General features: G+C 39.4%; 1 protein-coding gene across 1 annotated transcript in view; it reads right to left on the minus strand.

Moving 5' to 3' along the window:
* unc5da (unc-5 netrin receptor Da) overlaps positions 1-22,476 on the minus strand; it is a 208,318-nt gene that overhangs the window by 89,353 nt on the left and 96,489 nt on the right. Inside the window, exon 2 of the mRNA XM_015001705.2 lies at positions 5,864-6,070. Coding sequence (XP_014857191.2) covers positions 5,864-6,070 — 207 coding nt within the window. The remainder of the gene's footprint in view (positions 1-5,863; positions 6,071-22,476) is intronic.

The following is a 22,476-nucleotide window of genomic DNA, read 5'->3' on the forward strand; positions in this document are numbered from 1 at the left end:
TTGTATGCAAACAGGAGAACAGGATAAAGGACATATTTCTTGACCACTTTTTAAGTAAACAATGTAATTTTTATTTAGCATGAAATGTTTTGTCTCCAATGTAAAAGACTAGGTGCAATAAACTGCAAAGCAACTGGTATGGTTAGCCTGATTTTCATCCATCTTTTAACAATTTGACTATACACCCTCATCTAATTGTTATATTTTGTATACATTTATCGCATCAGCATTGTTTACTTCCGGTTTTTCACACCATATTTTGTGCTGCTATGTCTGGTTTGTTACGGCTCTCGAAAAAGAGAGCAATAATGTGAGCCTGCCTCCTGTTAGCAGGCCAGAACCTGCTCCTTCAGGCCCGTCATAAAGAAGCACCAACAGCCAGAAAAAAAGGGGGCGAAACACAACACATCAGTGAGCTGTTGAACCGATCACAGTCATGGTCACGCTCAAAATTTGCTGACAGGTATTGTCTCAATAAGTCCTGGATTTATTTTTTTTTCTGGTGTCTTTCTGGTTCTAGTGCCGAGTGTTAGGACACATCTCTTAAACGGACTAGTCGAATAGCTGCTCATGTAGTGATGTTAGTCAGTTTTAATATGGAAATGCAAATTTAATTTCACTAACTCAACAACCAGCAACATATATGTTAAAAAAATATCCAAAGATAAAGAGCTGAAAAATTAAATCTCCGAGCTTTGTATCCACAAATACAATGGCGCATTCACTCTCATAAACTCTCTCAAACTCTTCCACTGCTTTCTCACTGTTTACATAACAGAGACAATGAGCTAATAAAGAACCACTTGCATTAAAGCTGAGCAAGATCAAAGAACGCTTTATGTAACAGGATGAGGAGGAAGTTATGTAGGCCAAGACGACCGCTAACAAGTAGCGATGATCATGTTAACAAAATCAAGACAAAATGTAGCATTTCATTAGCTTAACATTACATTCTTAGTGTGGTATAATCACAACCAATATTTGGGGTAGTCTTGAAATAAGAATTAAAGATGTTTCATCATTATCACACTGTGGTACATAGCATTTCATTGTTATTTTTTTTCTCCAGATTATATTAGAGTTGTGATTGTTTTATTCATATTGCTGTATCTCACTCTGATTCACTGGGAGTAGACAGACTAACAGTGTAAAGGAGAAGGAGGGACTGACAGACGGAGTTTGATGTCGGGTCTTTTATAATATGAAACAGCCAGACTCTGAGAGACAGGCTCCCTCCCTAGTGTCTGGGGGTAGTTTCTATGTGAGATCTCGAGCTTTGAATCAACTCGCTCCTTCATGCATCTAAAGATAGTCGAGACTTCTGGAGAGGTCCTGGCAAATAATTTCAAAAAATAAAATATTGAAAGAACAGCTGTTTTTTTTCTCCCCCTTCCTCTTAGCCATCGGTACTCTCTGTTCTAGTCCGCCTCTCCTTTTGAAGAAGCTCTGATCGATCTTACTTACAATACAGGCTGGTTAGGGTTTCTGCTTTTATTTTTTTGTCTATTAATGATAAAAAACACATAGTATTTAAAAAAAACTATCAGCACCATATATTATTATTAGTAGTAGTATTTTTGATCATAAAAAATACTGTGTTTATGATTTGTTATGTATTTAGTTATGTGATCACATCTTCCCACCTTACTGTGAAATCCTCTGCCAAGACGAGTCTAAAATTACTGTTTTTCAGCTGTACTATTGAACACTTCCTGAAAATGAAACGTTGTAATTCTGCTGTTAACTTCATCTGTTAGCAGGTTGGCATTTCAAAGGCATTTCTAAACATTCAGACAGTTTCACAGAGGATACAAGATACTGTGTGAGGAGATGAAATGTTTTCCATGCACGATGATCTCCTACAGAGACTCAGAGTGCATATAGGGAAGACATAGTGAAAGCGAAGTATGGATGCGACATCGATTTTCAGTTATTTCTTATCAAAATACACATTTTAATTGAGCTGCTTTAATCAAATCATGAAGATAGAGCAAAGATCTTAAAATGCATTCAGCTCGCATGTAAGAAATATGCAATCGCCTCCACTGGTAAAATAATTTAAACCCTACATCTGCACAGGATGTAGGGTTTAAATTCGAACTTTGCAAGAGCCGCCCCTCTTTAGCACTTTTTTACCCTTTCAGCTCGTCTTAAAGTGACAGAAAACAGCCTTGAGCACTTGCTGGGAACAGCTCATAAACTTAATTTCTTTGACAAAATCTGAATTTTTTTTTTCACTAACTCTCGCATGTACTAAGGACTGATAAAAAATACATTAATTTGAAATCTATCCTGCTCAATTCTCCTGCGTGCTGCGGCTAAAGGGATACATCCTGACAAAGTCCAGATCCCAGCAGAGCTTGTTAGGTTATGAGATACACTCCTGCACAGCCGCTTTCCCCTTCCTGCATCTCTCCCAGAGGAAACCGTATGAATGTCGACATGGAGCCAGATGGAAGTGAAGCTATGAAACAACACTATAGGCAGTAAAACTGCGGAGGTCCATTGTTAAGTCTGGTGGGAGCTATTGCTCGGCGCTGGGTTTTAAGTGAACCATTAACACTGTTGCACAAATAATGGCAGCAAAGAAAGTGGTGCAAAGAAAACGGAGGTAATCCTGAGCGGACATCAAAACTGAAAACATAAATAAACGAGTCTCCAAAAGGCCTCATGAAAGTATCCGAACTCCTTCAGCTTTTCCGCTGTTTGTTTCATCAAGTCAGTGCGCTTTAGTTTGTTGTAGTTTTATAGTTTAAACCTCAACTTGGACACAAAGAACAGTTTTCAAAATCCTTAACAAATACATGTGAAGTGTTGCATAGGTTCAGCTTCTTTTTAACCTTAAATTCATATATAAATTCAGTGCTGTAGTTGGTTTGAGAACATGACAACAACAAAAACACCACAATGAGCAAAGAACGAACAAGTCAGGGCAGGGATAAAGTTGTAGAGAGGGTTACAGCAGGGTTATCTTATAAACAATATGTTAAGCTTAAAGCATCTCATGCAGCATAGTTCAATCAAATATCCTAAAACAGAAACAGCATGGCAGAAAAAGGCCTGTGACGATAAAAGAGTTTGTGGGACAATAAGTTTTCCCAGAAGTTATTGCAATAAATGATAATGTTGTTTGGAGACTGTTTAAGTGATATATTAGTAATGGATATGCGAATACAGCCTCTCAAAGATCAATAAACTTTAATTTCTATGGAACATTTAACATTGAAACCGGAAGACATTTTAAAAATCCCAAACAAATAAACAAAACCACCAAAAACAACGAATAAAATGGAAACTGATGTCTCTGAAAATAAAATGTCCCTTCAAAAAAGGGGCTGGTTGATTCCAATGAGTCAGACTGAAGCATTTTGTCATCCGGACTTTGAAATAGTTTGAGATGATAAAAAAAGATAGAATAAAAACAATCATGCAAATGGAAATGATCAAGCTTGTTTTAATTTATAACGCAATTAATTGAGCTATTGCTTATTACGACAGGCCTGGACACACAACCTGCCGATACATGGCAACTAACAACTAAATTCACAGGCTGGGCAATGAGGGTATTGATCAGAAGAAAACAAGAGGCAACTCTGAAAAACACAGGAAGTATCAGGTGAGGGAATCTGTAGACGGTAAAACTATCGGTAGTGAACTCCATAAATGTGCTTTTTACGCAACAGTGGCAAGAATAAAGCCTTATAGTTGCGAGTTAGCCACAATAAGCCGAGTTCACAGTTTGCCACAAGCCATGTAGGGAGCACAGTAAAACGGGTGAAGAAAGTGCTGTCCTCAAACTCAAGCTGAACATTTTTAGTAAAGCTACAAATCTAAACAAGAAGGATCTGGTGGCCAGCATAAAAAAACATGTGGAGGCACAAAACTGGACAGTCCATCTCCATGGTGAAACATGGCGGTGGCAGCATCATACTGTGAGAACAGAAGGATCAGATCTGAGTTTCATATTTCAGCAGGAAAACAACCTCAATCTCCTAAATACCCTTTGGTATTTGGGCTTATTGGGACCTGTTATTGCAAAAACAACAAATGACCCTTTTACAAGATGTAGTTTCTGAGAGAAATCGTGTTTTTCAAAGCGTCAACCGGGGCTGCCTACAAACACATGCAAACCTTTTCAGATTTCCACTTGAATAAACATTGAAGGTGCAGAAGTTTTCCTCCTTTTCACAACTGTGTATTATTCTCTGTCACAAAAAATCACAAGAAAATACGTTGGGTGTAATATGTGAAAATGTGAGAAAGTTCAAGTCGTATGAAAACCAAATTCTTACATGAAAAGAATTTAATATTCTTTTCATGTAAGCATACCAAAGGACCAAACAACAAACTACTGTCAAACTGGATTTCTTAAAAAGGAACTTTACTGTACCTCATCTAACTTATCACATGGAAAGACACAATTACAGCTTAATGCTTTGTTGGGAAATGTTTCTTTTTTTTAGTTTGATGTATAAACATGAGAGGTTTCTTTCACCCATCCCCCTCCCTCTTTGGGATGATGCAACAAAAACAGTCCAAGGACTCGAAGAGGAACCATTTTCCTTGTGGTTTTAATGGATTCACTTGAAGTTAAGACAACAACAACAGCAACAGCAGCATTTCAGCAAGTTTCATCACTTACAGGAATCATATGGAGTTCAAAGTCTCATGCTAAAACTAAACAAGTTGGCTCAAACGTCACTTTAGTTTAGATGAATTGTGACACCTGGTGTGTTGGGAAAACTATTTCGTGAACAGACGGATGCATTGTCAGGAGACCACATCGGAAAAGGTTAACAACTGAAAATGTCATCATCGTATATTTACAAAGGCGTGACTTTACATGAATGCCAGAACGTTACGATGTTATTACCAACTTTTGTTCCGCATGCCAAAATCCGTGTTCTCAGATTGGTTTTAGAGGAAAACAACACAAAAAAGGTGATATGATAAACTTCCTCACAATTTCCTCCTAACCTTAGACAAAGCCCTGGGCTCATTCTTGGTCTTCTCCATACATTATTCATCAGTTCGGGTGCAAGGTAGAAACAGAAGAAAGGGGTAGAAATCAACATTCAAAGAGTCCTAATCTAAAATCCAAATAAAAAAATCTGCTGAAAATTACAAAGCCCTTCTGGCTGCTTCTTCTTTTTTTAACTCCTTTTTGCAGGATAACAACCTGAAATTTGCATTCATTCAGTTAGCAGATGCTTTTATCTAAAGTGACTTGCAAGGAACTACATTCAAGCCTCAGCACACCAAGAGGCTCTGACACACACATTATGTGCTATTTAAAAAAAGACAGTACAAGTGGAACAGGTACAGAAGTGCAAATGGAGAACAGGTTAGGTGGGCTTGAAAGTGCAGGCAAAGGCTGAGATGGCCATAGAGGACAATATTTATCAAAGTAATTCAGCGGTTGGGAATGAGCATGAAAGTGCATTATACTGTATATGACCGAGCGGGGTGCAGACCCCACTGCTAGCCTATGGGTTGTTTACTTCAGTGTGAGTCTGCTGGGTGACTCATGTCCCTTATTGGTGGATTTAACATCAGACATGTAGGCATATTGTGAAGCACTTGCAGAGGTTTCACAGAGAACTGCTGGAAGAGGATGTGAAGAGTAGAGACCGACCTGCAGCACACAGTGGTGCTTCCAAATGCACAGCAAATTAATTTAACCCTGCAAGCTCTTGGCCACGTTTTGCTCTTACATTCCCCACAAATGAAACGCCAAATAAAGGACAGCGTCAGGCTTTTTTCATTTTGGACAGTGGAGACTATGCATCAACTAGCCAATTCCTACATGGCTGACTTGCTTGTCCTTGACACACGCGTCATGTGTTCATTAAGGTTAAAGTACCTGTCACAACGTCAGTGTGCTCTTGGGACATGTGCTGGCTCTGGTGGACCCATTCACCGTTGCACTTGAAGAAGATTTGGAGCGCGGGCCGGGCCTGACACCTGAGCTTGATGGGGTTGCTCTTGATGATGTAGGCATCGACGGGCTCCTCCAAGAAGCGCGGCAGGGTTCCCGACTGGCCATGTTGCAGGGCTTCACCTCTGGGGCCTGAAGGGGGGAAAATATGAAAAGAAGAGATGAGTGAAACGGAGTCCATAAACAAAATGCATCAAATGTTATGCTTGTTTATTTCTGGCAGTAAAACAATTGGTTTTAGACATGGTTTTCTCCAAGGTGCCAACATGAAGTTATCTTTTGATGAAGCAGTATTACAGTCCAGAACTAGTTTAACCAGTTTTGCATTGCTCCTGGTCTTTTACGAACAACAAAAGAGAAATCCTACAACCACTAAAATCTGACTCTGCTCTATTTTTGTTTACATTTCACAAAGAAAGAAGTTGCACTCATGTCTTCATCGGGGATTTTCTTGTCTTTCACTTCGGTGGTTCTTGGTGCAGCTCCACCACATGTGAGGGAGGAACAGGTTTTTCAAGGATTTGGATCATTTGACACAAAGCAGTGTGAAAGAGAACGCCAGCAACACCAGCTGAAACGTAACAAATGTTGCAATTTTTGTCCCCAATCGAACTGTCTCTACTGGACTATCAGGTGTGAAAACACCCAGAGAGGCATGATTGATAGAGTCCAGTGGTGCCAGGCTTCACTTAATTGCATCTGAGGTTTGACATTGCACTTGGTGATGTAAGGTATGATGCACCTCCTTGGCAATTTTTCTTTTTTTTATTATATCAAACTCTTTACCTATTGCTCTCGCTGTAATCTGAAAGGACTGAAGCTATTGACTTTGCACACAGTTGGTGATTCAGCATTCGCTTTTCCCAGTATGTAATGACGGCACACAGAGAAGTCAAAGGAATTTGTAGTTGCAAGAGCATTTCACAAAGGAGTTTATTCCTCAGGTGCCATCTTATCACAGTACCATGCCTTAAGTTACAGAACTCCTTACAGCGACCTTTATGTTCAAGAGTTCATAGAGGCATTTTACATGACACGGCGCCATGAAAGTGATTGCAACAAATAAATTCAATGTTCTGGATGGGTGTCTCAATACATATGGCGTGCTACTTGCATATGAAGCATGAATGTATTACACTTGAAATGTAGCATCCTCCTGAATACTGCATCAAAGTCGTCCTTTGAAACTGCAATAGTGTGCATATCATTAAGATGACGACTGTGATTTTACACATTGTGCAGCTCCATGTTTGCAGTGATGAACACATTCCCATTTAAAGCGAAGGTTGATCTACATCCATAAACAACGCTTTGATCTCAGACGTCGGTCCTCACTAAAAACAGTTACTTCAGTGGAGGAACTCGCAGACAAGGTGCTGGCGGCACATTAACAGTCATTACTCCCTCCTTCCTCTGCCTGTTTGAGGGCTGTTTCAGTCGGCGCACGTTTTTGCTGCTTCTGAGTCCCACAACTGTAATTATACTCTGACTAATCCGGTAGTTTGGTGGAACATCTTTCATGCAAGTGTGAAGAGTTTATTGAGGCAAACCATCCCATACGCTCTCACCTCCCCACTGCACACTCCATGTTTCCCCACAGTGGTGGCTGTACCTCTGAAAAGCCCATCAGGATTAGGGAACCCACTCTCATTTTCTTCTGCCCCCCAGCCCCCTCCCCTCTCCAGCTAATCCCATCCTCCTACCTTTCCTGGCTGGATGTCTCCTGATGGAGGGAAATAGATAAAAGACTTTCTGCGATTCCCCGGCTGTGAAAATCACAGAACTTGCTCGCTGTTCGTCTACCCCTCTGTGGGACGCGTTCGCATTCTCTGCCGCGTTTCGTGGAACGGGAGCTGAACAAAGAGACATGCTTTTAATTTCAAAATGTCTAGCCCCAGGCAAGCTTTTCTTGTATGGAGTGCTCCTCTTTGTTTTGCACGGGCAGAACTGACACGGTGTGTTTTTGTTTGGATGGATGCAAAACACAGACGTGACTTTGCATCGAGGCGACGATAGATGAGAACAGGAACACCCAAACACAAAGGCCGTCAATCCCAGTTAAAGCCGTTCACAATTATGACATCCGATAAACGATGGGTCCCATGTTATTCTGGCCTACCAACAGGAAAGTTCAACACCAGTGACTATTACAACCTATACCGATATCAACGTTAGAGATGATTTCAGTCTGTTCACTGCTCTGATTTTTCTCTTCCATTTAGCCGCTGGGATGTTTCGCGGCAGACAGATTAAGAGAGACACATGAAAGGAAACTGGTGCCATTTAACCCCGGGCTGGTGTCGGCATGTGCGGCTTACAAGCACTTAACTGTCCCTGGAAACTGCATAACATTGTCTCCGGTCATGAAATTGATGAATTTAAATCACAAACAGCAGCGCGGCGCTGCGGCGGCAATATTTATGTTGCGCCGTACTATTTTAAACCATACTGTGATAAGGCTCCGCGGAGCAGTTTCGTGAAGAAGTGTTGATGCCGCTTGACATTCTCACAACATTCTCTCATTTACATCCTGGGGTTGGTGCAGGGCGGTTATTGGTTCATCTCACCACAATATGTTTCCCCACCGCCGTTCAGGAGACCGCTGAGGCCTGTGCTTCACAGTTTTCAGAATGATCTACAACCAATGCTTCCGTCTGGCAATAACACATAAGGGGCACAGATACATTTAGCCAACTCAGAGAGAAAACAACATATCACTGCCAAAGGGCTGAGTGATGGCTCTATTTTCTTTCCCTTTCTCTGCCTCTGTGTCTGCCTTGCACATAAAGGCTTCTACAGGAAATACACGCCAGTCGTGAAGCAACTTGTCAGGGAGCGGGCATGTTTTTGCCAGACGGAGCAAACACTCGATCTCTTTATATGCTAAATTAAAAAGTCGGGGGAAACTCAGCGACGTAAACGTATTTCATTAAAGTGGGATGCAGGTACATGGTGCCATTTTATACCACTTTATTTTATCAAATAACTATGTTGCCTTTAGTCGTTATGAAAAAGCTATATGTCAAAACAACTTCAAAGAAATTTGACTTCAAATCATAGCCATATCCGATGCCTTGAAATTGGCCTCTGTCTCCAACCTTTCAGACTCTCTGCCTTCAGCAACAACGCCTCTCCATGCCGTCCTCTGGTGCAGTTTACAAGCGTTGTAGTTCTCGGCAGACCTGCAGCTCGACCAGATGTTTGGTAATTACTGCTGCTGCTAGTCTGGAGGAGCTACTTTGGGTAAACAGGCACCGCTTTGTATGAGCGTGCTTTAAAGACATTAAACATGATAAGAAGCTTTAACAAAAAGCAGATTTTGCATATTAATGGAACAACGGACAACGTAAAATGACATGTAAAGACATGTCATTTTACGTTGTCCTGTGTAAAATCAAAAGTATTTATTAGATCTGCTCAACATCCTTCAATTTTATCAAGCTTGTATTTAACAAAACAGAGCAACTGGAACACTATTATGGAGAGGAATAAAATTTAGATTGTCAACTTGTATTCAAAGTTTTGAACATCTATTCAATTCTGAACTCTGAAAGTGTCGGTCAACTAAGATGATGACTATTTAGATGTAGTCGTCATTTTAAAGTGACTGACGTTGATGAGAGAATCAGTCAAGAGTACTGGAGGACCTGGAGGCGTACAGAGCTCAGGTGAGGTAAATTGTCGAGAGGATTAATATTAATCAGACACTCAACAAATCTGACATTTATGGGAGACTGGAATGAAGAAAGTCAGTGTGAAAGGAAACCATGAGAATCCAGTTTTTCAGTCACAAATCTAACCTAATCCTGGTTGTGACCAGGGTTGTTACTGTTATGTTAAGAAAACTGAGCAATTCAACAAATAAAAGGCAGAAATGTTGGTTTCTGGATGTGTTAACCAGGCAGAGACCTGCAGCTGTAACTGTACGCAGAGGTTTGCTACGACCACAAAAAAGAAATTCTGATAATAAAACTATATTTTGTTGTCGAAATGTGACAAAATGTTCAGTGTGTAAGCTAGTTTTGCAGCATATCAGTTCAGAGAAAAATACTGTAGTTTTAGCCACATATTCTTTGTATTATATATCACGTCTTCAACATTATGTGCTCTTTGTAATATCTGATTAAGTTTTATAAAACATCACATATATTGCGTGGGTCTGGCTCTGCAGACAGAACCGTTTACGTATTTTTGTCTTGAAAATCTGCAGAATGTGACTGGTGTAATTTTCTGTAGTAATTTCCAGCATTTTGCTTCATTACCTGTATAAATCTTTCACCGTTAAACGTCTCTTCACACATTCACGGCGTATCTACGAGGTGTGCAGTTACCGACCCGTTCTGAATGCAGGAACCACCAAGACGGCCCCCGTCTTCTTTAGCCTGAAGGACGAATTGTCAATGAATTATAAAGTAAGTGTTAAATTTTGAATCATCTCTCTGTCTTCCTCCTGCAGTACATAATGGTCCGAGTGGGTCTGAAATTCAGAGAGGATACATGATCGATCAACCGAGCAAACCACCAGTAAGAACAGGAAGAAAAATAAAAAAATAAAAAAACGGAAATGTACAACTCATGCCTGGTTTGTGCTCTCTTAGACAGAAGGTGGATTGTGCTGCAACAAGGACAGCCCGGTGCATAAAGTGTACAATCAGACAGTATAGCATTAATTCTGCACACATTATAGAGTTCTATTTGGCAATAAAATAGTGACAGATGAATAATTTCCAACAATGCAATGACAAAAAATCTGAATTTTTGATGTTTCTGTGAGCAACATTTAAGTTGGTAAATTACAGAAGACAGTATTTACTGTTTTATTGTGTGTCATTAAACTGAAAACCAATTAATGAAGCACTGAAAATGCATAATTAGAACAAAAATGTAAAAAGCAGAACAGAGTTACAAGGTGAAGTACATTTGCCTATTGTACCAGATCTTGAAATATCTTAAAAAAATCGCATCCTACAGAAACAATTCGAAGCAACTCAATCCTATGGTAGACAGTACTTTACATATTATGAAATGTGAAAGTAATACTAATAGTTTTAGTAAATTCCCAAGACCTGCGGTTTGCAGAAAACGTCAATGAAAGCCACTGATAACTGCTGCCTTACATCTTAGAGCATCTTTAGAACAAGTTGGAAAGAGGAACAAAGACTTCAGTCGGCTGGCGTTTCATCCATAGCTTGAAAATCAGCAGCTGATCTTGGCTCTGCTGACGGGATTCGGTTTGCACCAGAAATCAAAGCGGAGCAGAACAACTCGTGGGAGAATACCTGAGCTATGGTTGGGTGAAAGGTACCAGGGATGGATGTTCTACTTTTCTCCATGCCTGTCAAGGAGAAAAGCTCAACAGAGCTGTGAGATGAATCCAGTGTACACTGGTGTAATTTGTGAAACTATGTGAGTTCTGGAGCCATGATCCTGGGTTACGTAAACTATCTAAAGGTTCAGGACGTTTACTGCATGTGTAAAAAAAGAATCCAAAGTAATCCATATTAAACATTTGCTATGTTTGCTATGAGGAGATTGTTTCAAATCTCCTCAAGTGTTGAGATTTGAAAGCCTAATATTGTCTTGTTGAGGAATTTGGATTTACAACTGAATTACACTCACATCATTATAAGGTCAGCATTCAAACCAGATCTGCTCTGATCCCTTCCAAGAGAATTTATGAGGATGGAGAAATGTTCCCGTTAGCTTTTGAACCTACAGCAACCGATGAATTACACGTTAGTTCTGTTGTTTGCAGGTTTACTCTGAGTGTCAGCAATTTATTCGCCTCTTCACAGTACATTATTGTAATTAATCTATCTGAAGAGAAGAGAGGACAAATTCAAAATGAAATATTCACAAATGATAAAGACTAATTATGCCTTTGATATTTCTTCCTGCATTACTTCCGCTGCATGTTAAACTCGTGTCAAGAAGAACCAGAGGAGTTGTGACTTGTTAATACATCTGTTCACACAGCAGGCAAACTAAGGTGAAAATGATAACAGTTTTCCTACTAGGAGTCAGGAAAATGTCAACCAATGCAAGTGTAAATATCCAGAGCAGGAAACGAGATCATGTGTATTTCAGCAACTTATGCAAATTTTAAACTTTTTTTTTTTTTGGGCATCAAGTCAGAGTTGAACTTTTCCAAAACGTTTTCTGTTTTATGCTACACATTAGTGATGGTTGTACACAAACGTAGAGCAGGATAGAAAAAATGAACAAAAGTCCTGAATGCTAGGTTTCTTTTGACTTCTTTAAAAATGCTAAGTAGCGAAGGATTTCTACAGAAACAGAATCGTATTTTGTCTGCTGACAAATTCACCTACGATAAAGAATTTAAAAACTGACCTGTTTTACCTAAATAGATCACAAGCCAAATTAAAATGCCCTACTCTGTCACGGCATGAAAATACAACTAAATGACTTTTTTAAATGTTTTATTTTTAAGCCATGGCTTTATCTGTACATTTAATAAAAATCAAACCATAAATACATATTTTCTTGTGCATTGCTCTGTTGCTTGTTTCATATTCTTTACTGAAATGTGTTTTTATGGTGCAAAGCTCTTTGAAATGTACTTCAACAATAAACTTGTCTTGACTTCGCATGAGAAGAGCTTTCGGCTGTGATTGATGAATGTTTTTTTTTTGTTCCTGTGTGAAGTGAATGTCTTTGCACTAATTTAGGCAAACTGAAAGTGTGTGAGCAAAAAAAAAAAATAGAAAAGAAGAAAAGTTTTAGTAATTTTATTTGCGAGTCCCTTTGCTCTCAGGGTGGTGATTCCTTCCAGTTTTTAATAGCTTAATATATGCCAAGATTTTATAGCACGAGGAATAATGAGGGAAAGTTGTCAGCAGCAGAAAAACAGAACTTTTCATTTTGTGTAATTATTTCCACACCAACACATAATGGAATTATACCTGCCTTTTATATTATATTTAAATAAATTGTTGTTGTTGGTCTTCTGGTTCTGGTCTGATCTGAATCCCCAGAACCAGAACCAGAACATGGAGAAGCAGCATTCAGCTTCTATCCACTACAAATCTGGAACAAACATCCAGATTTACATCTAGACTAAAAACCCACCCGTTGCTTTTGAGACATAATAAATGAAACGTTGACCAACATTTTCATGTGTGTCAACGATACTTGGCAAAATGTAATCTTTACTGATTTTCTCAATTGTTCACTGTGTGGTTTATTCAATGACTTTGTATTGTTGTGTTTTTATGATGTAAAGCACTTTGAACAGCCTTGTTGCTGAAATGTTGTGTAGAAATAAACTTGATTGACTGATATATAGTTTAACAGGCAGGGAACCCCCACTTATCCCAACAACCAGACAACAGCATCATGTATCATGGAGTTGTGCTTCGACATGGATTAAACAAATCATTTAATAACTTGCTGAGTTTCCCAATAAAGAATCAGCACCAAAATTATTATTATTATTATTTTTAATCATAGTAACATTTCCCTACCAGGTTTAAGAAATGAGGGGTTCAACTTCCTGTTGAAACAGAGACCTATTTGTAGATCTGATATTCATTATAGTCGCCTTGTTGTCAACGGCGACTTTTATAAAGCGTGTCCGTGTAAATACACAAATAAATACAGCTTGGCAGTGGTCAACACTGCATTAATTACATACACCCGGATGAGGTGGGCTCTTCATAGGCAGAATCGACACTAATTCGTGCAGCAGATGGATGGGCCAGTCTGAGGAGTAGAGGTGAAGCTAACAGAGGAGGTGGGGGTGGCAGGAGATTGCCGAAGCAGATGATAGGTGGGTGTTGAGGATAGTGAGAAGCGCTGGGGGAGCATCTGTTCAGATCATACGTGTCCATGGCAAGAAGGTAGAGAGAAAAAAATGCATTAATTCAGAAAATCTTCAAAAACGCTGAATGTAAAATAAGTACAGTCCCATCATCAGGGAAGCACATTCAAAGAAATAGCTAAAAATGGAATTACTCCGCATTCTAACAACAGACTCTATGCTGTGTTTAAACAGGACTATGTGGGGCATGTTTAATGTTCGTCACTGAAGCACATCAGGCTCTTCCCACCCAACAAGCAGATGGTGTTTGCATCTCCTGGATGTACACAAACGCTCTCCAACGAATGAGGTGTGTGAGAAACTTCCACACAGTTCCGTTTCCTCCTTGTTGTTAAGAAAAGCTTTTCTGTAACTCAAGACAACAAGAAACACCTTAAGATCTAAATCTCCAGTCCAACATATGATGTCTGTTCTGCAGGAGCACATGTCCACTGTGACTCCCAGTCTCTTTAAAAACAACAACAACAAAAAAAACAGCCTGGTCTCAACAGAAAGAGATGCAAGAGCGGTTTGTTCAAATATTGATGCGAAACCTCTCATCTGTCATCCCAGGAACCAACACACACACACACACACACACACACACACACACACACACGCACACACACACCCCCACACACACACACACACACACACGCACACACACACCAGCACATTTGACGCTTGTGCTGACTGCATGTGTGCCACGACTCGAGCATTCCCAAGCAGAGACAGTTTTCCCGAAACACATGCCAGATGTCCAATCAAAACAAAAATAAACAAATGTTGACTCTGCCCTGATTCTCTGTTTCCCCATTTATGCAACTTCTTCCCCCCTTGTGTTCACCCACCAAACTTTTTTTTTTTCCAAGTAAAAGATTATCATTAATACCAAAGTTAGACTTTGTTTTCATCCATTTTACGGATCATCTATAAACTTATGCTCTTGGTAAGTCTGGAGGAGCTGAAGAGAGCCACACTTTATTGTAGACCCTGAACACAAAGAGCCAGAACTGGAACAGTTTAGATCAAAGTCTTTTCATAGGCTGGTCAAAATTATTTCCTTTGTAATTGTTCATTACTGTAAATAAAATTAGGCAGTAAGGGTTAGACCTGAAGGTAAACGATGAGATAGCTTAATATATACCAAGATTTTATAGCACAAAGAATAATGTGCTATATTATGTGAGATATGCGTCCTTAGCTGGTCTCAAATATGTATCTAATTGTCTATAGGCCTTGTGATGTGCCACTATCCTTTAGCCTTCAAATTGTAAATATTTTTCAAGACCATGCAAGTCAGGCGATTCTTGGAGAAGCGGTCATCTTTGGCAGCACCCCGAGTCATGCAAATTGAAGCCACAAATAGTAATAATAAAAAAGTGATTCAAATGCGTCATTTAAAGCAATTTTTGCTTTTCGGCCTTTACTAATTTTTCAGAAATTGCCAATTTGCTCCGACAAGATGCCTGCTACAAATAATTAGTTAAACAAAAACAACAAGAAACTCCCGTCTGTGAATCCCTGTAGACCTTCTACTGCCGTCCTGGGAAATGACTGTGCCTAGGTGGCATTAAATAATAGGGCCCTTAAAATGTCTCCTGGGTTGCTTCCTGTGGCTGGAGGAGTTTTGTTGCAATCTGAAATGCCACAGTAAGAAAAAGAAAAAAAAAGTTGGGGGTTAATTTGTAAAAAAAAAATATAAAAAACCAGCAATAATTGCATCTGTTTTGGCCAGAATGTATTCAGAGATCAGGATTAATTAGCCCATATGCTAACATATAATTGGATTCACAAACTTAGCTGTTTATTCATTTTTTTCTAATAATAAAGTATTGTGACCTGGTTTGCTTCGTGTTGTCATGACTCCATAAAATCCCTCTATGAATTCATATCCTACTTCTCTAAAAAGCAACAGCAAAAACATGTTTGTTTCCAAAAAAAACATGCTACTGTCTTTTGTTTTGTTTTGTTTTTTTGCCGCTGTGTGGATATACTATTAAGCACGCACACAGCCTTAGTGCAAGTGTGTGTGTGTGTGTACAGTTTGTGTGTACGGCATACAAACACCCAGGTGGTATATGTGTCTTCATCGGTGTTGTGACAGCCTGCCAGCCTGGTTTTGGCAGCTGAGAGATAGTGCTTCCCTCAGCTCTCCCGATAATCAAAGCGTAAACATGCTGAAGCAAAAGTGGGTTACCTGGATGTCAAACTGACAAAAAAAAACCTCTATAATATCAACCACCCTTCTATAGGACTTGTTCACTCTCAGATTGATATTAAGAGGGAAAAAAACTTATCCCAATAAATGGCACATGCATTTGCATATGCCTTTCGTGTTCAGTATGTCGATGATCCGTCTCCAAGACTTTTCCGCCACTAACTCACACGAGGAAAGGTAGCTGAAAAATACAGTATTAGATATAAGCTATGGACTCGTGTATTTTTTTTTTCCAGAGTGTGGAAATAATCCCTTTCAGATCCGGCCAAAAATGTCGACTTGGCTTTTCTTCACCGAAAAATGCTGTGCCATCAATAGAAAGAGCCGCACCGCGTTGGATAAGAGCTCTGTTCTTACATGTGACAGTTATGACTAAACTACTTTTTAGGTTGTTGTTTCTATTAAAAACACATCAAAATAGGAATAACTGTCTCAGAGAAATGATGCGTTCATTCAAGCTTTACTGTTTCCTTTGAAGAGCAAAAGCTGGCAGAAGTTGGATGGATGGAGTGGATGGTGTCACACTTAGTTCTTGACTTATAAGGACTCTGGATATGCTAAAGGACTGCACAATTAGAAAAAAAAGTTGTTTGGATTTGGATTAGCTAGAAATAAATACAAATATGGTAAGACCATGATATATTGAGGAGAAATAAGTTCTAAATAATCTAGGTCTGCTTTAACATTTTCACACTTTGTCACATTAAAAAAGCACCAAACTCACTGGGATTATATTATGAGACCACAAAATACATAATTGTGATGCAGAAGGAAGAAAACAGATGGTTTTCAAATTCATACTAAAAAAATTAGAAGTGTGGCACGCATCTGTATTTTTAAACTCTTTCTTTTAATTTTGAAAAAAAGTAATCTACTACCATGGGAACGCTTTTCCTCAACATGCACGCTGGTGTTGAGAATAAAAAAATCCTGTATTTTCCTTCCATCTCTGTTGCCTAGTTGCTAAGCTAAAGCTAAAAGAAATTACATGTTTGGAAATGCCCTCAAAGCCAAGATTACAGGAGGCTAGGAGCCAGGTAATGCCCCAAACAGGGCTTAGAGGCTAACAAAGGAGATCACAACCTCTTCTTGGATGCTATTTTTGTCTGTTACCTCTTAAAGGTGGCAGGTCATAATGGACCAGCTGTATTTTGGTATTAATAAATGGAATTCATGAATTCAACTCAGTGACTCTTCTGTAACCTCAGACATCAAGAACTCAGCATGGAGAACAGATAATTCACTACACTGGTCAGCTGATTGGAGTACGGGGAGCTACATAAAGGGCCATGCTGGAAGAAAACCCAGGGAAAGATCTGAAGCTGAAAAGTATGCAAGACACTATGAGAACACTTCTATAATATATTATATACTCAAAATAATTCAGATTTTACAAAAATATCAACAAGCACGAACATCGAAAACAGGAAACAATTTTTACCAATTTTGAGGGAGATTGAAATTAAACAGTGTCATTTTAACCTTTTCACCTCTTCCAAGAGTTTAATTAACATCAACAATAGAGGAGAACCAGGGTGACATGCCAAGCAATCTTCAGACTACTCGACGATGGGATTATATTCCCTCTCTTTGCCCGTATCGCATGACCAGCGCAGTCACTTTTGAGTGATGGCGAACGGAGATACGGTGCGCCTTTATTAACATGTTGTATCCGGCTGAATTATTACTTCATCTATCAAAGCTCCCTCGCTCCACTTTTGCTCCGGCGTCGTTTAGAGCCGCAGCCTCTGTTGACTGGCAGTGATAGCAGACAAAAGAACATAATTGCTTACTTACTCCTTCCCATATAGGCTTTGATTCATTTGATCTTTTCTGACAGAGAAGAGACAGCGACATAATTAGAAGCATTGTGTGGCGCATACGACTTTGGCTGCGATCACGCTGGCATCCTGACAGCTCTCTCTAATGTGAGTGCACTTTGTAAGGAGTCTTCATAAATAAGTAAGATTCCAGAAAACAATCCTCCCAATAACTGTTTTTTTTTTTTTCCTCACTCACTCACTTTTCCTGAGAGCTTTGACTGTGACCACAGATGCGAGTGGGACTTTATTATTAAATGGATTTATGAATAAATTACTGCTGTGTGGCCCTTATTCGAGGGGAAGTCTGAAGTATCAAAATTTATTTCCATGAAAGCAGTTTTGCATAATTAATAAATGTTTGGCAGTGGGGGGAAAAATGTGGTACATTAAAAAAACTTAAGTCTTCAGCAAAAGACTTGGGGGAAACTCATTCTGTGTTATCATTAATAATCATTTGGTATAATGTGCTAGATTGATAGTGGAAGGCAGCATATTGTTGAATTGTTCGCCTTTTAACTTCCATTTAAAACTTAAAGTCGCAGCAGAGGCGTCACATGTAAAAGTTAGCGTATCTTAGTTCAACTTTTCTGCTTCTTTTAAAGAGAACTTGAGAGAGTAAACACTCCAGCTCTTGGCCTCATGTTAAATGGTTTTATGTGTTCTGGGCTTTTATTGCAAAACTGTTATTTGGCAAAGAGAAGGCATTCAAAGCGATGCACTATTTTCTCTAAATGTGCTACAATACGAGATGCTAAAGCCTCTATATACACTTTTACCTCAGGGATGATCACACACCAACCCTAAATTTAAAAAATTAGAAAAAAAAAATGTTTCCCTCTGACTGGTATGACGGTCCATATCCATAGCAACTAGCAGGACTGAATGGCTGTTTTGGACCTGAGTGAAGTTGACCCCCCCCCAACTCAGACAAAAATGGTGTCAAACGTTTGTGTTGGTGTGTGTTGCTATCATTTTAAAGATATTAAGAAATCTTTCCAGAGGTCATGAAAGGTCAACCAGCACCCCCTACCTTCTGCAAATCAGACACGATTGGTGTCAATCAACTTCACTATGTTTATGCAGCAAATGTTTTGTTTGTTTGTGCTGCTTTGACTTTGAAGATATCAATGGGAGTCTAAAAGTCAACAGGTCAACACCTCACCCCCACCCAACCAAATTTTATAACATAAAAAAACCTTAATTTCATTAATATTATCAAAGCGAAAGCAGCACAATCAAAACATTTTGCTGCACAAACAGTCAAGTTAACTGACACCAGTTTTGTCTGATTTAGATAAGACTGGCCTGTCATGACCTCTGGAAACATTTCTTAGTATCTTTAAAATTTCAGCTGCACAAACCAGCACAAATGTGGCACAAATGTTTGACACCATTTTTGTCTGATTTGAAGAAGGTGGAGGGTGAGGGGTCAGCTTCACTCAGGTTTAATTTGGATGAGGATCGGTGTTTTGTCACAAACTGATAGCCCAACAAAGTTCAGCTGATGACCTGCCGTCATGACTGAGTTTTCCCAAACCTCTGCTAAACATACAGGCTATTCACAAAGAAACCAGAACATTAACATGAGCTCCAAACTCTACACAGCAGCACTAAAAAACAAACAAACAAACAAACAAAAAAAACCACCACCACAGGACATGGATACAAAGGTTTAAGGGGCTCCACTGAACCACCCACAGCAGGCAACACTGCCAAATTCTCAATAGCAGAGACCACCTGTGTGTTCCTGTGGTGGTACACTGCTGCTTTGTCGAAGTGAGCATTAGTGCACTGTGCAGCAGGTGTTTTTGTTATGTGGTCCAGGATCAGTGAAAATCAACCGGTGCAGCTGAGGTCCCTTTGTTATAACTACAGATGTTGACTCACTGTTCTAATGGGACCTGTTGTTGTGTTTGTATCGGATGATTTGAGCTCACCATTGAAATTTGGCCTCCTTTTATTTTTCCAACCTTTGACCTCTAACCAGTGACGCCAGTAATGCATTATTCTAATCTGATAATTGTTTTTAGTAACGAGGAATCTAAAGCGCCCGTATTTCCAATCCAGTAATCAGATTAAAGTTACTGAAAATATCAAAGTCTAAAAAGGCAACTAAATGACCAAATTTCTGTATTTATTGACCGAAGTTTCAATTTAAAAATGTATAGGATCTACAACATGATACAAGTATAATAATTATGAACAGAGTTTGTGATCATTCATTGCAAAATGCGCCACATTACTACACTGTCATTTCTAAACAAAAGAGCTACTTTCATGATAACTGCTGCAAAATGTAACATTGTTATTAAAGAAAGTATTGCAAAATGCATTCAAGGATTTTATTACATTTTGTGTCAATTATCGCATAATGTAGTTTTAATGATGTTTCATGGCATTTTGAAGTCAGATTCTATTACATTATTACATATTGTGATATTATCACATAATACAGTGTCACAAGCCCCCTAGTGGAGGATGGAGGCACTACCAATCGATCCTGGGTTGAGCCTACTAGCTGATCGCTGATGTTCAGATAATAATTCACATAATTTGAAGAAACATTTGACGTTTCAGCAGTGGCACAGTCAATCTGCCCACTACTGACTTGCCCTGATAGTTACTTTTAAATTTGACTAATCAGTTAAGTAACTGTGTTACTTTTTTTGAAGGAGTAATCAGAAATCAAGTAACTTTTTCAAGGTAACTATGCCATCACTGCCTCTGACAGGATGTTTCCATCAAGTTGACTAACAAGACCAGGATTCTTCAAAACTAACGTTAGATTCTTCAAAACACAATTAGGATTTGTGAAATCTTATTTCCAACAAACATTTTTTTTGTTTCTTTTCTTCTCAAAGAGATCAACCCCTTTTGATCAAAAGAACAGCTGAAAAAACAAATACTAAAAACACAAACCGTTCTCTGACTTGTGAAATGCATCATAAACAAACTTTCGTTTCCATAGGAAGAATTATCAATAGAAAGTTTTAAAGTTTAGCTTGAAGGATTTATGAGCGCTTTGAACATTTTCAAAACCTTATCTATCATTTGAAAGGTGCTACAGCTTCAGCCACTATCACGATGACTCATTCAGCTCCATTAGACCCTCTTCCATTTTTCCCTCTGAGAATTAAAAAGGATAAAAGAAAAAGGTCTACATAATCCTGCAGTCTGCAGGATTTCTTTCTTTTCTTTTTTTAATTTTCTTTACAGCAAATGGCATAAGGCAAAACCTGTCTGACGGTGACAGTATGGCTTGGCTTCGCAGATATATACATAATATGTCATAAGTAATTTCAGAAAGAAATACAGGGGCTCCTTGGTATTTAATATTCAGACCAATCAAACATCTGGACAGCGCTCTTCTATGTCCCTCAGCCTTCTTGCATACATGAAAAGGGAACGGCTGCTGAAAAATGCAAGACAGTGTATGACTTTATTCTGCACCTCTTCTTCCACCAAACAACTGTCTCATCTCATCTGTGATTTTCTTTAGAGAGCAAAGGACAGAGGTTCAAAGCAGCGCATCACAGCCCAGCCCGCCCCGGTGGAGGTCTTCAAACGTTACTTTTAGCCACCCCAGTGATGCCGCCTGAGTGGATGGCGAGCATGTGAGCCAGCCGAAAAGCCTCGCCGCACTTGGCACAGTGTGCGATCAAGATAGCATCAATAATAAACAAGGGAGCGATGTCAAGGTGAAGGTAGTACTTAAATCAGATAGTTTACAGACTTCTGCTGGGCATGTCATCTTCTGTTTTTTTAATGTGATGAGAAACACTCAGCTGTAAAAATATCTCTAACAAGCTCATTCAGCGGCAAGAGGGTATATCTGATTTCTGCCAGAGCAGGCGGCGAAAGGGCCCCGCTTCACTCCGCAATACATAACTGATGAACAATTTTCCATTTTTCCCCCTTAATAAGTTAAGAGTCCCGGCGAGCCGTGCCAAGGATTCCTGATGAATCTTTAAAGGAACAGAAACAACCGAGAAAACAACAAAAATTGAAGACTTTTCGGGCTGAACGCCCTTATTTGTCGAGCTTAGATGGACACGCCGGAAGTGTGTCGGGATAATTTCTCTGCCACCTCTACGCAAACAATGCCTCCCTTCAAAACAGGCGAGAAAACGTTGAACTGGGTGAGCGAGGGGCGCTCGGCACCTTGTGCGGCACATCCTCTGCACACAGTGTCCCAGATTCCACCTTATGCAAGCTCATTATTTGTGTGCACCAGACAAATAATCAGGGAAAAGACGAAGGCACGCTCATTGCTCATTGTCAGGCTCTTTTACTGACTTAAACGTTGAGTTTGCACTCTGGGTGTAACTGCGTAAGGAATTTAAGACGAAGGATGCTGAGTAAAGCCGGCTAACTACTGAAACAGCCACATGTAGGTGATGTGGTACGAAATATCAACCAGGATGTTTGAGAAAAACCCTCTTTACGGAAGGGCTCATTTTTACTCTGTAAAACCGTCCTGACTTTGATTAAAGATTAGAAGTGTATAAATCCACACCAACAATCAACTCATAAAAAGACCTTGACAACCCGCAGCGTGATTTCTTTAGTTTGTTTATCATGCATGCGTACGCCTCAGTTCTGTGTCTGCTCCATTGCCTTTGGGCAAAACAACAAGCACAGCACGTCCAGTTGCGCTTCTACTCTGCAAACTGTA

This window comes from Poecilia mexicana, unplaced genomic scaffold (assembly GCF_051168715.1).
Source record: "Poecilia mexicana isolate PSO_F unplaced genomic scaffold, ASM5116871v1 scaffold_12, whole genome shotgun sequence".
NCBI classification, from domain to species: domain Eukaryota; kingdom Metazoa; phylum Chordata; class Actinopteri; order Cyprinodontiformes; family Poeciliidae; genus Poecilia; species Poecilia mexicana.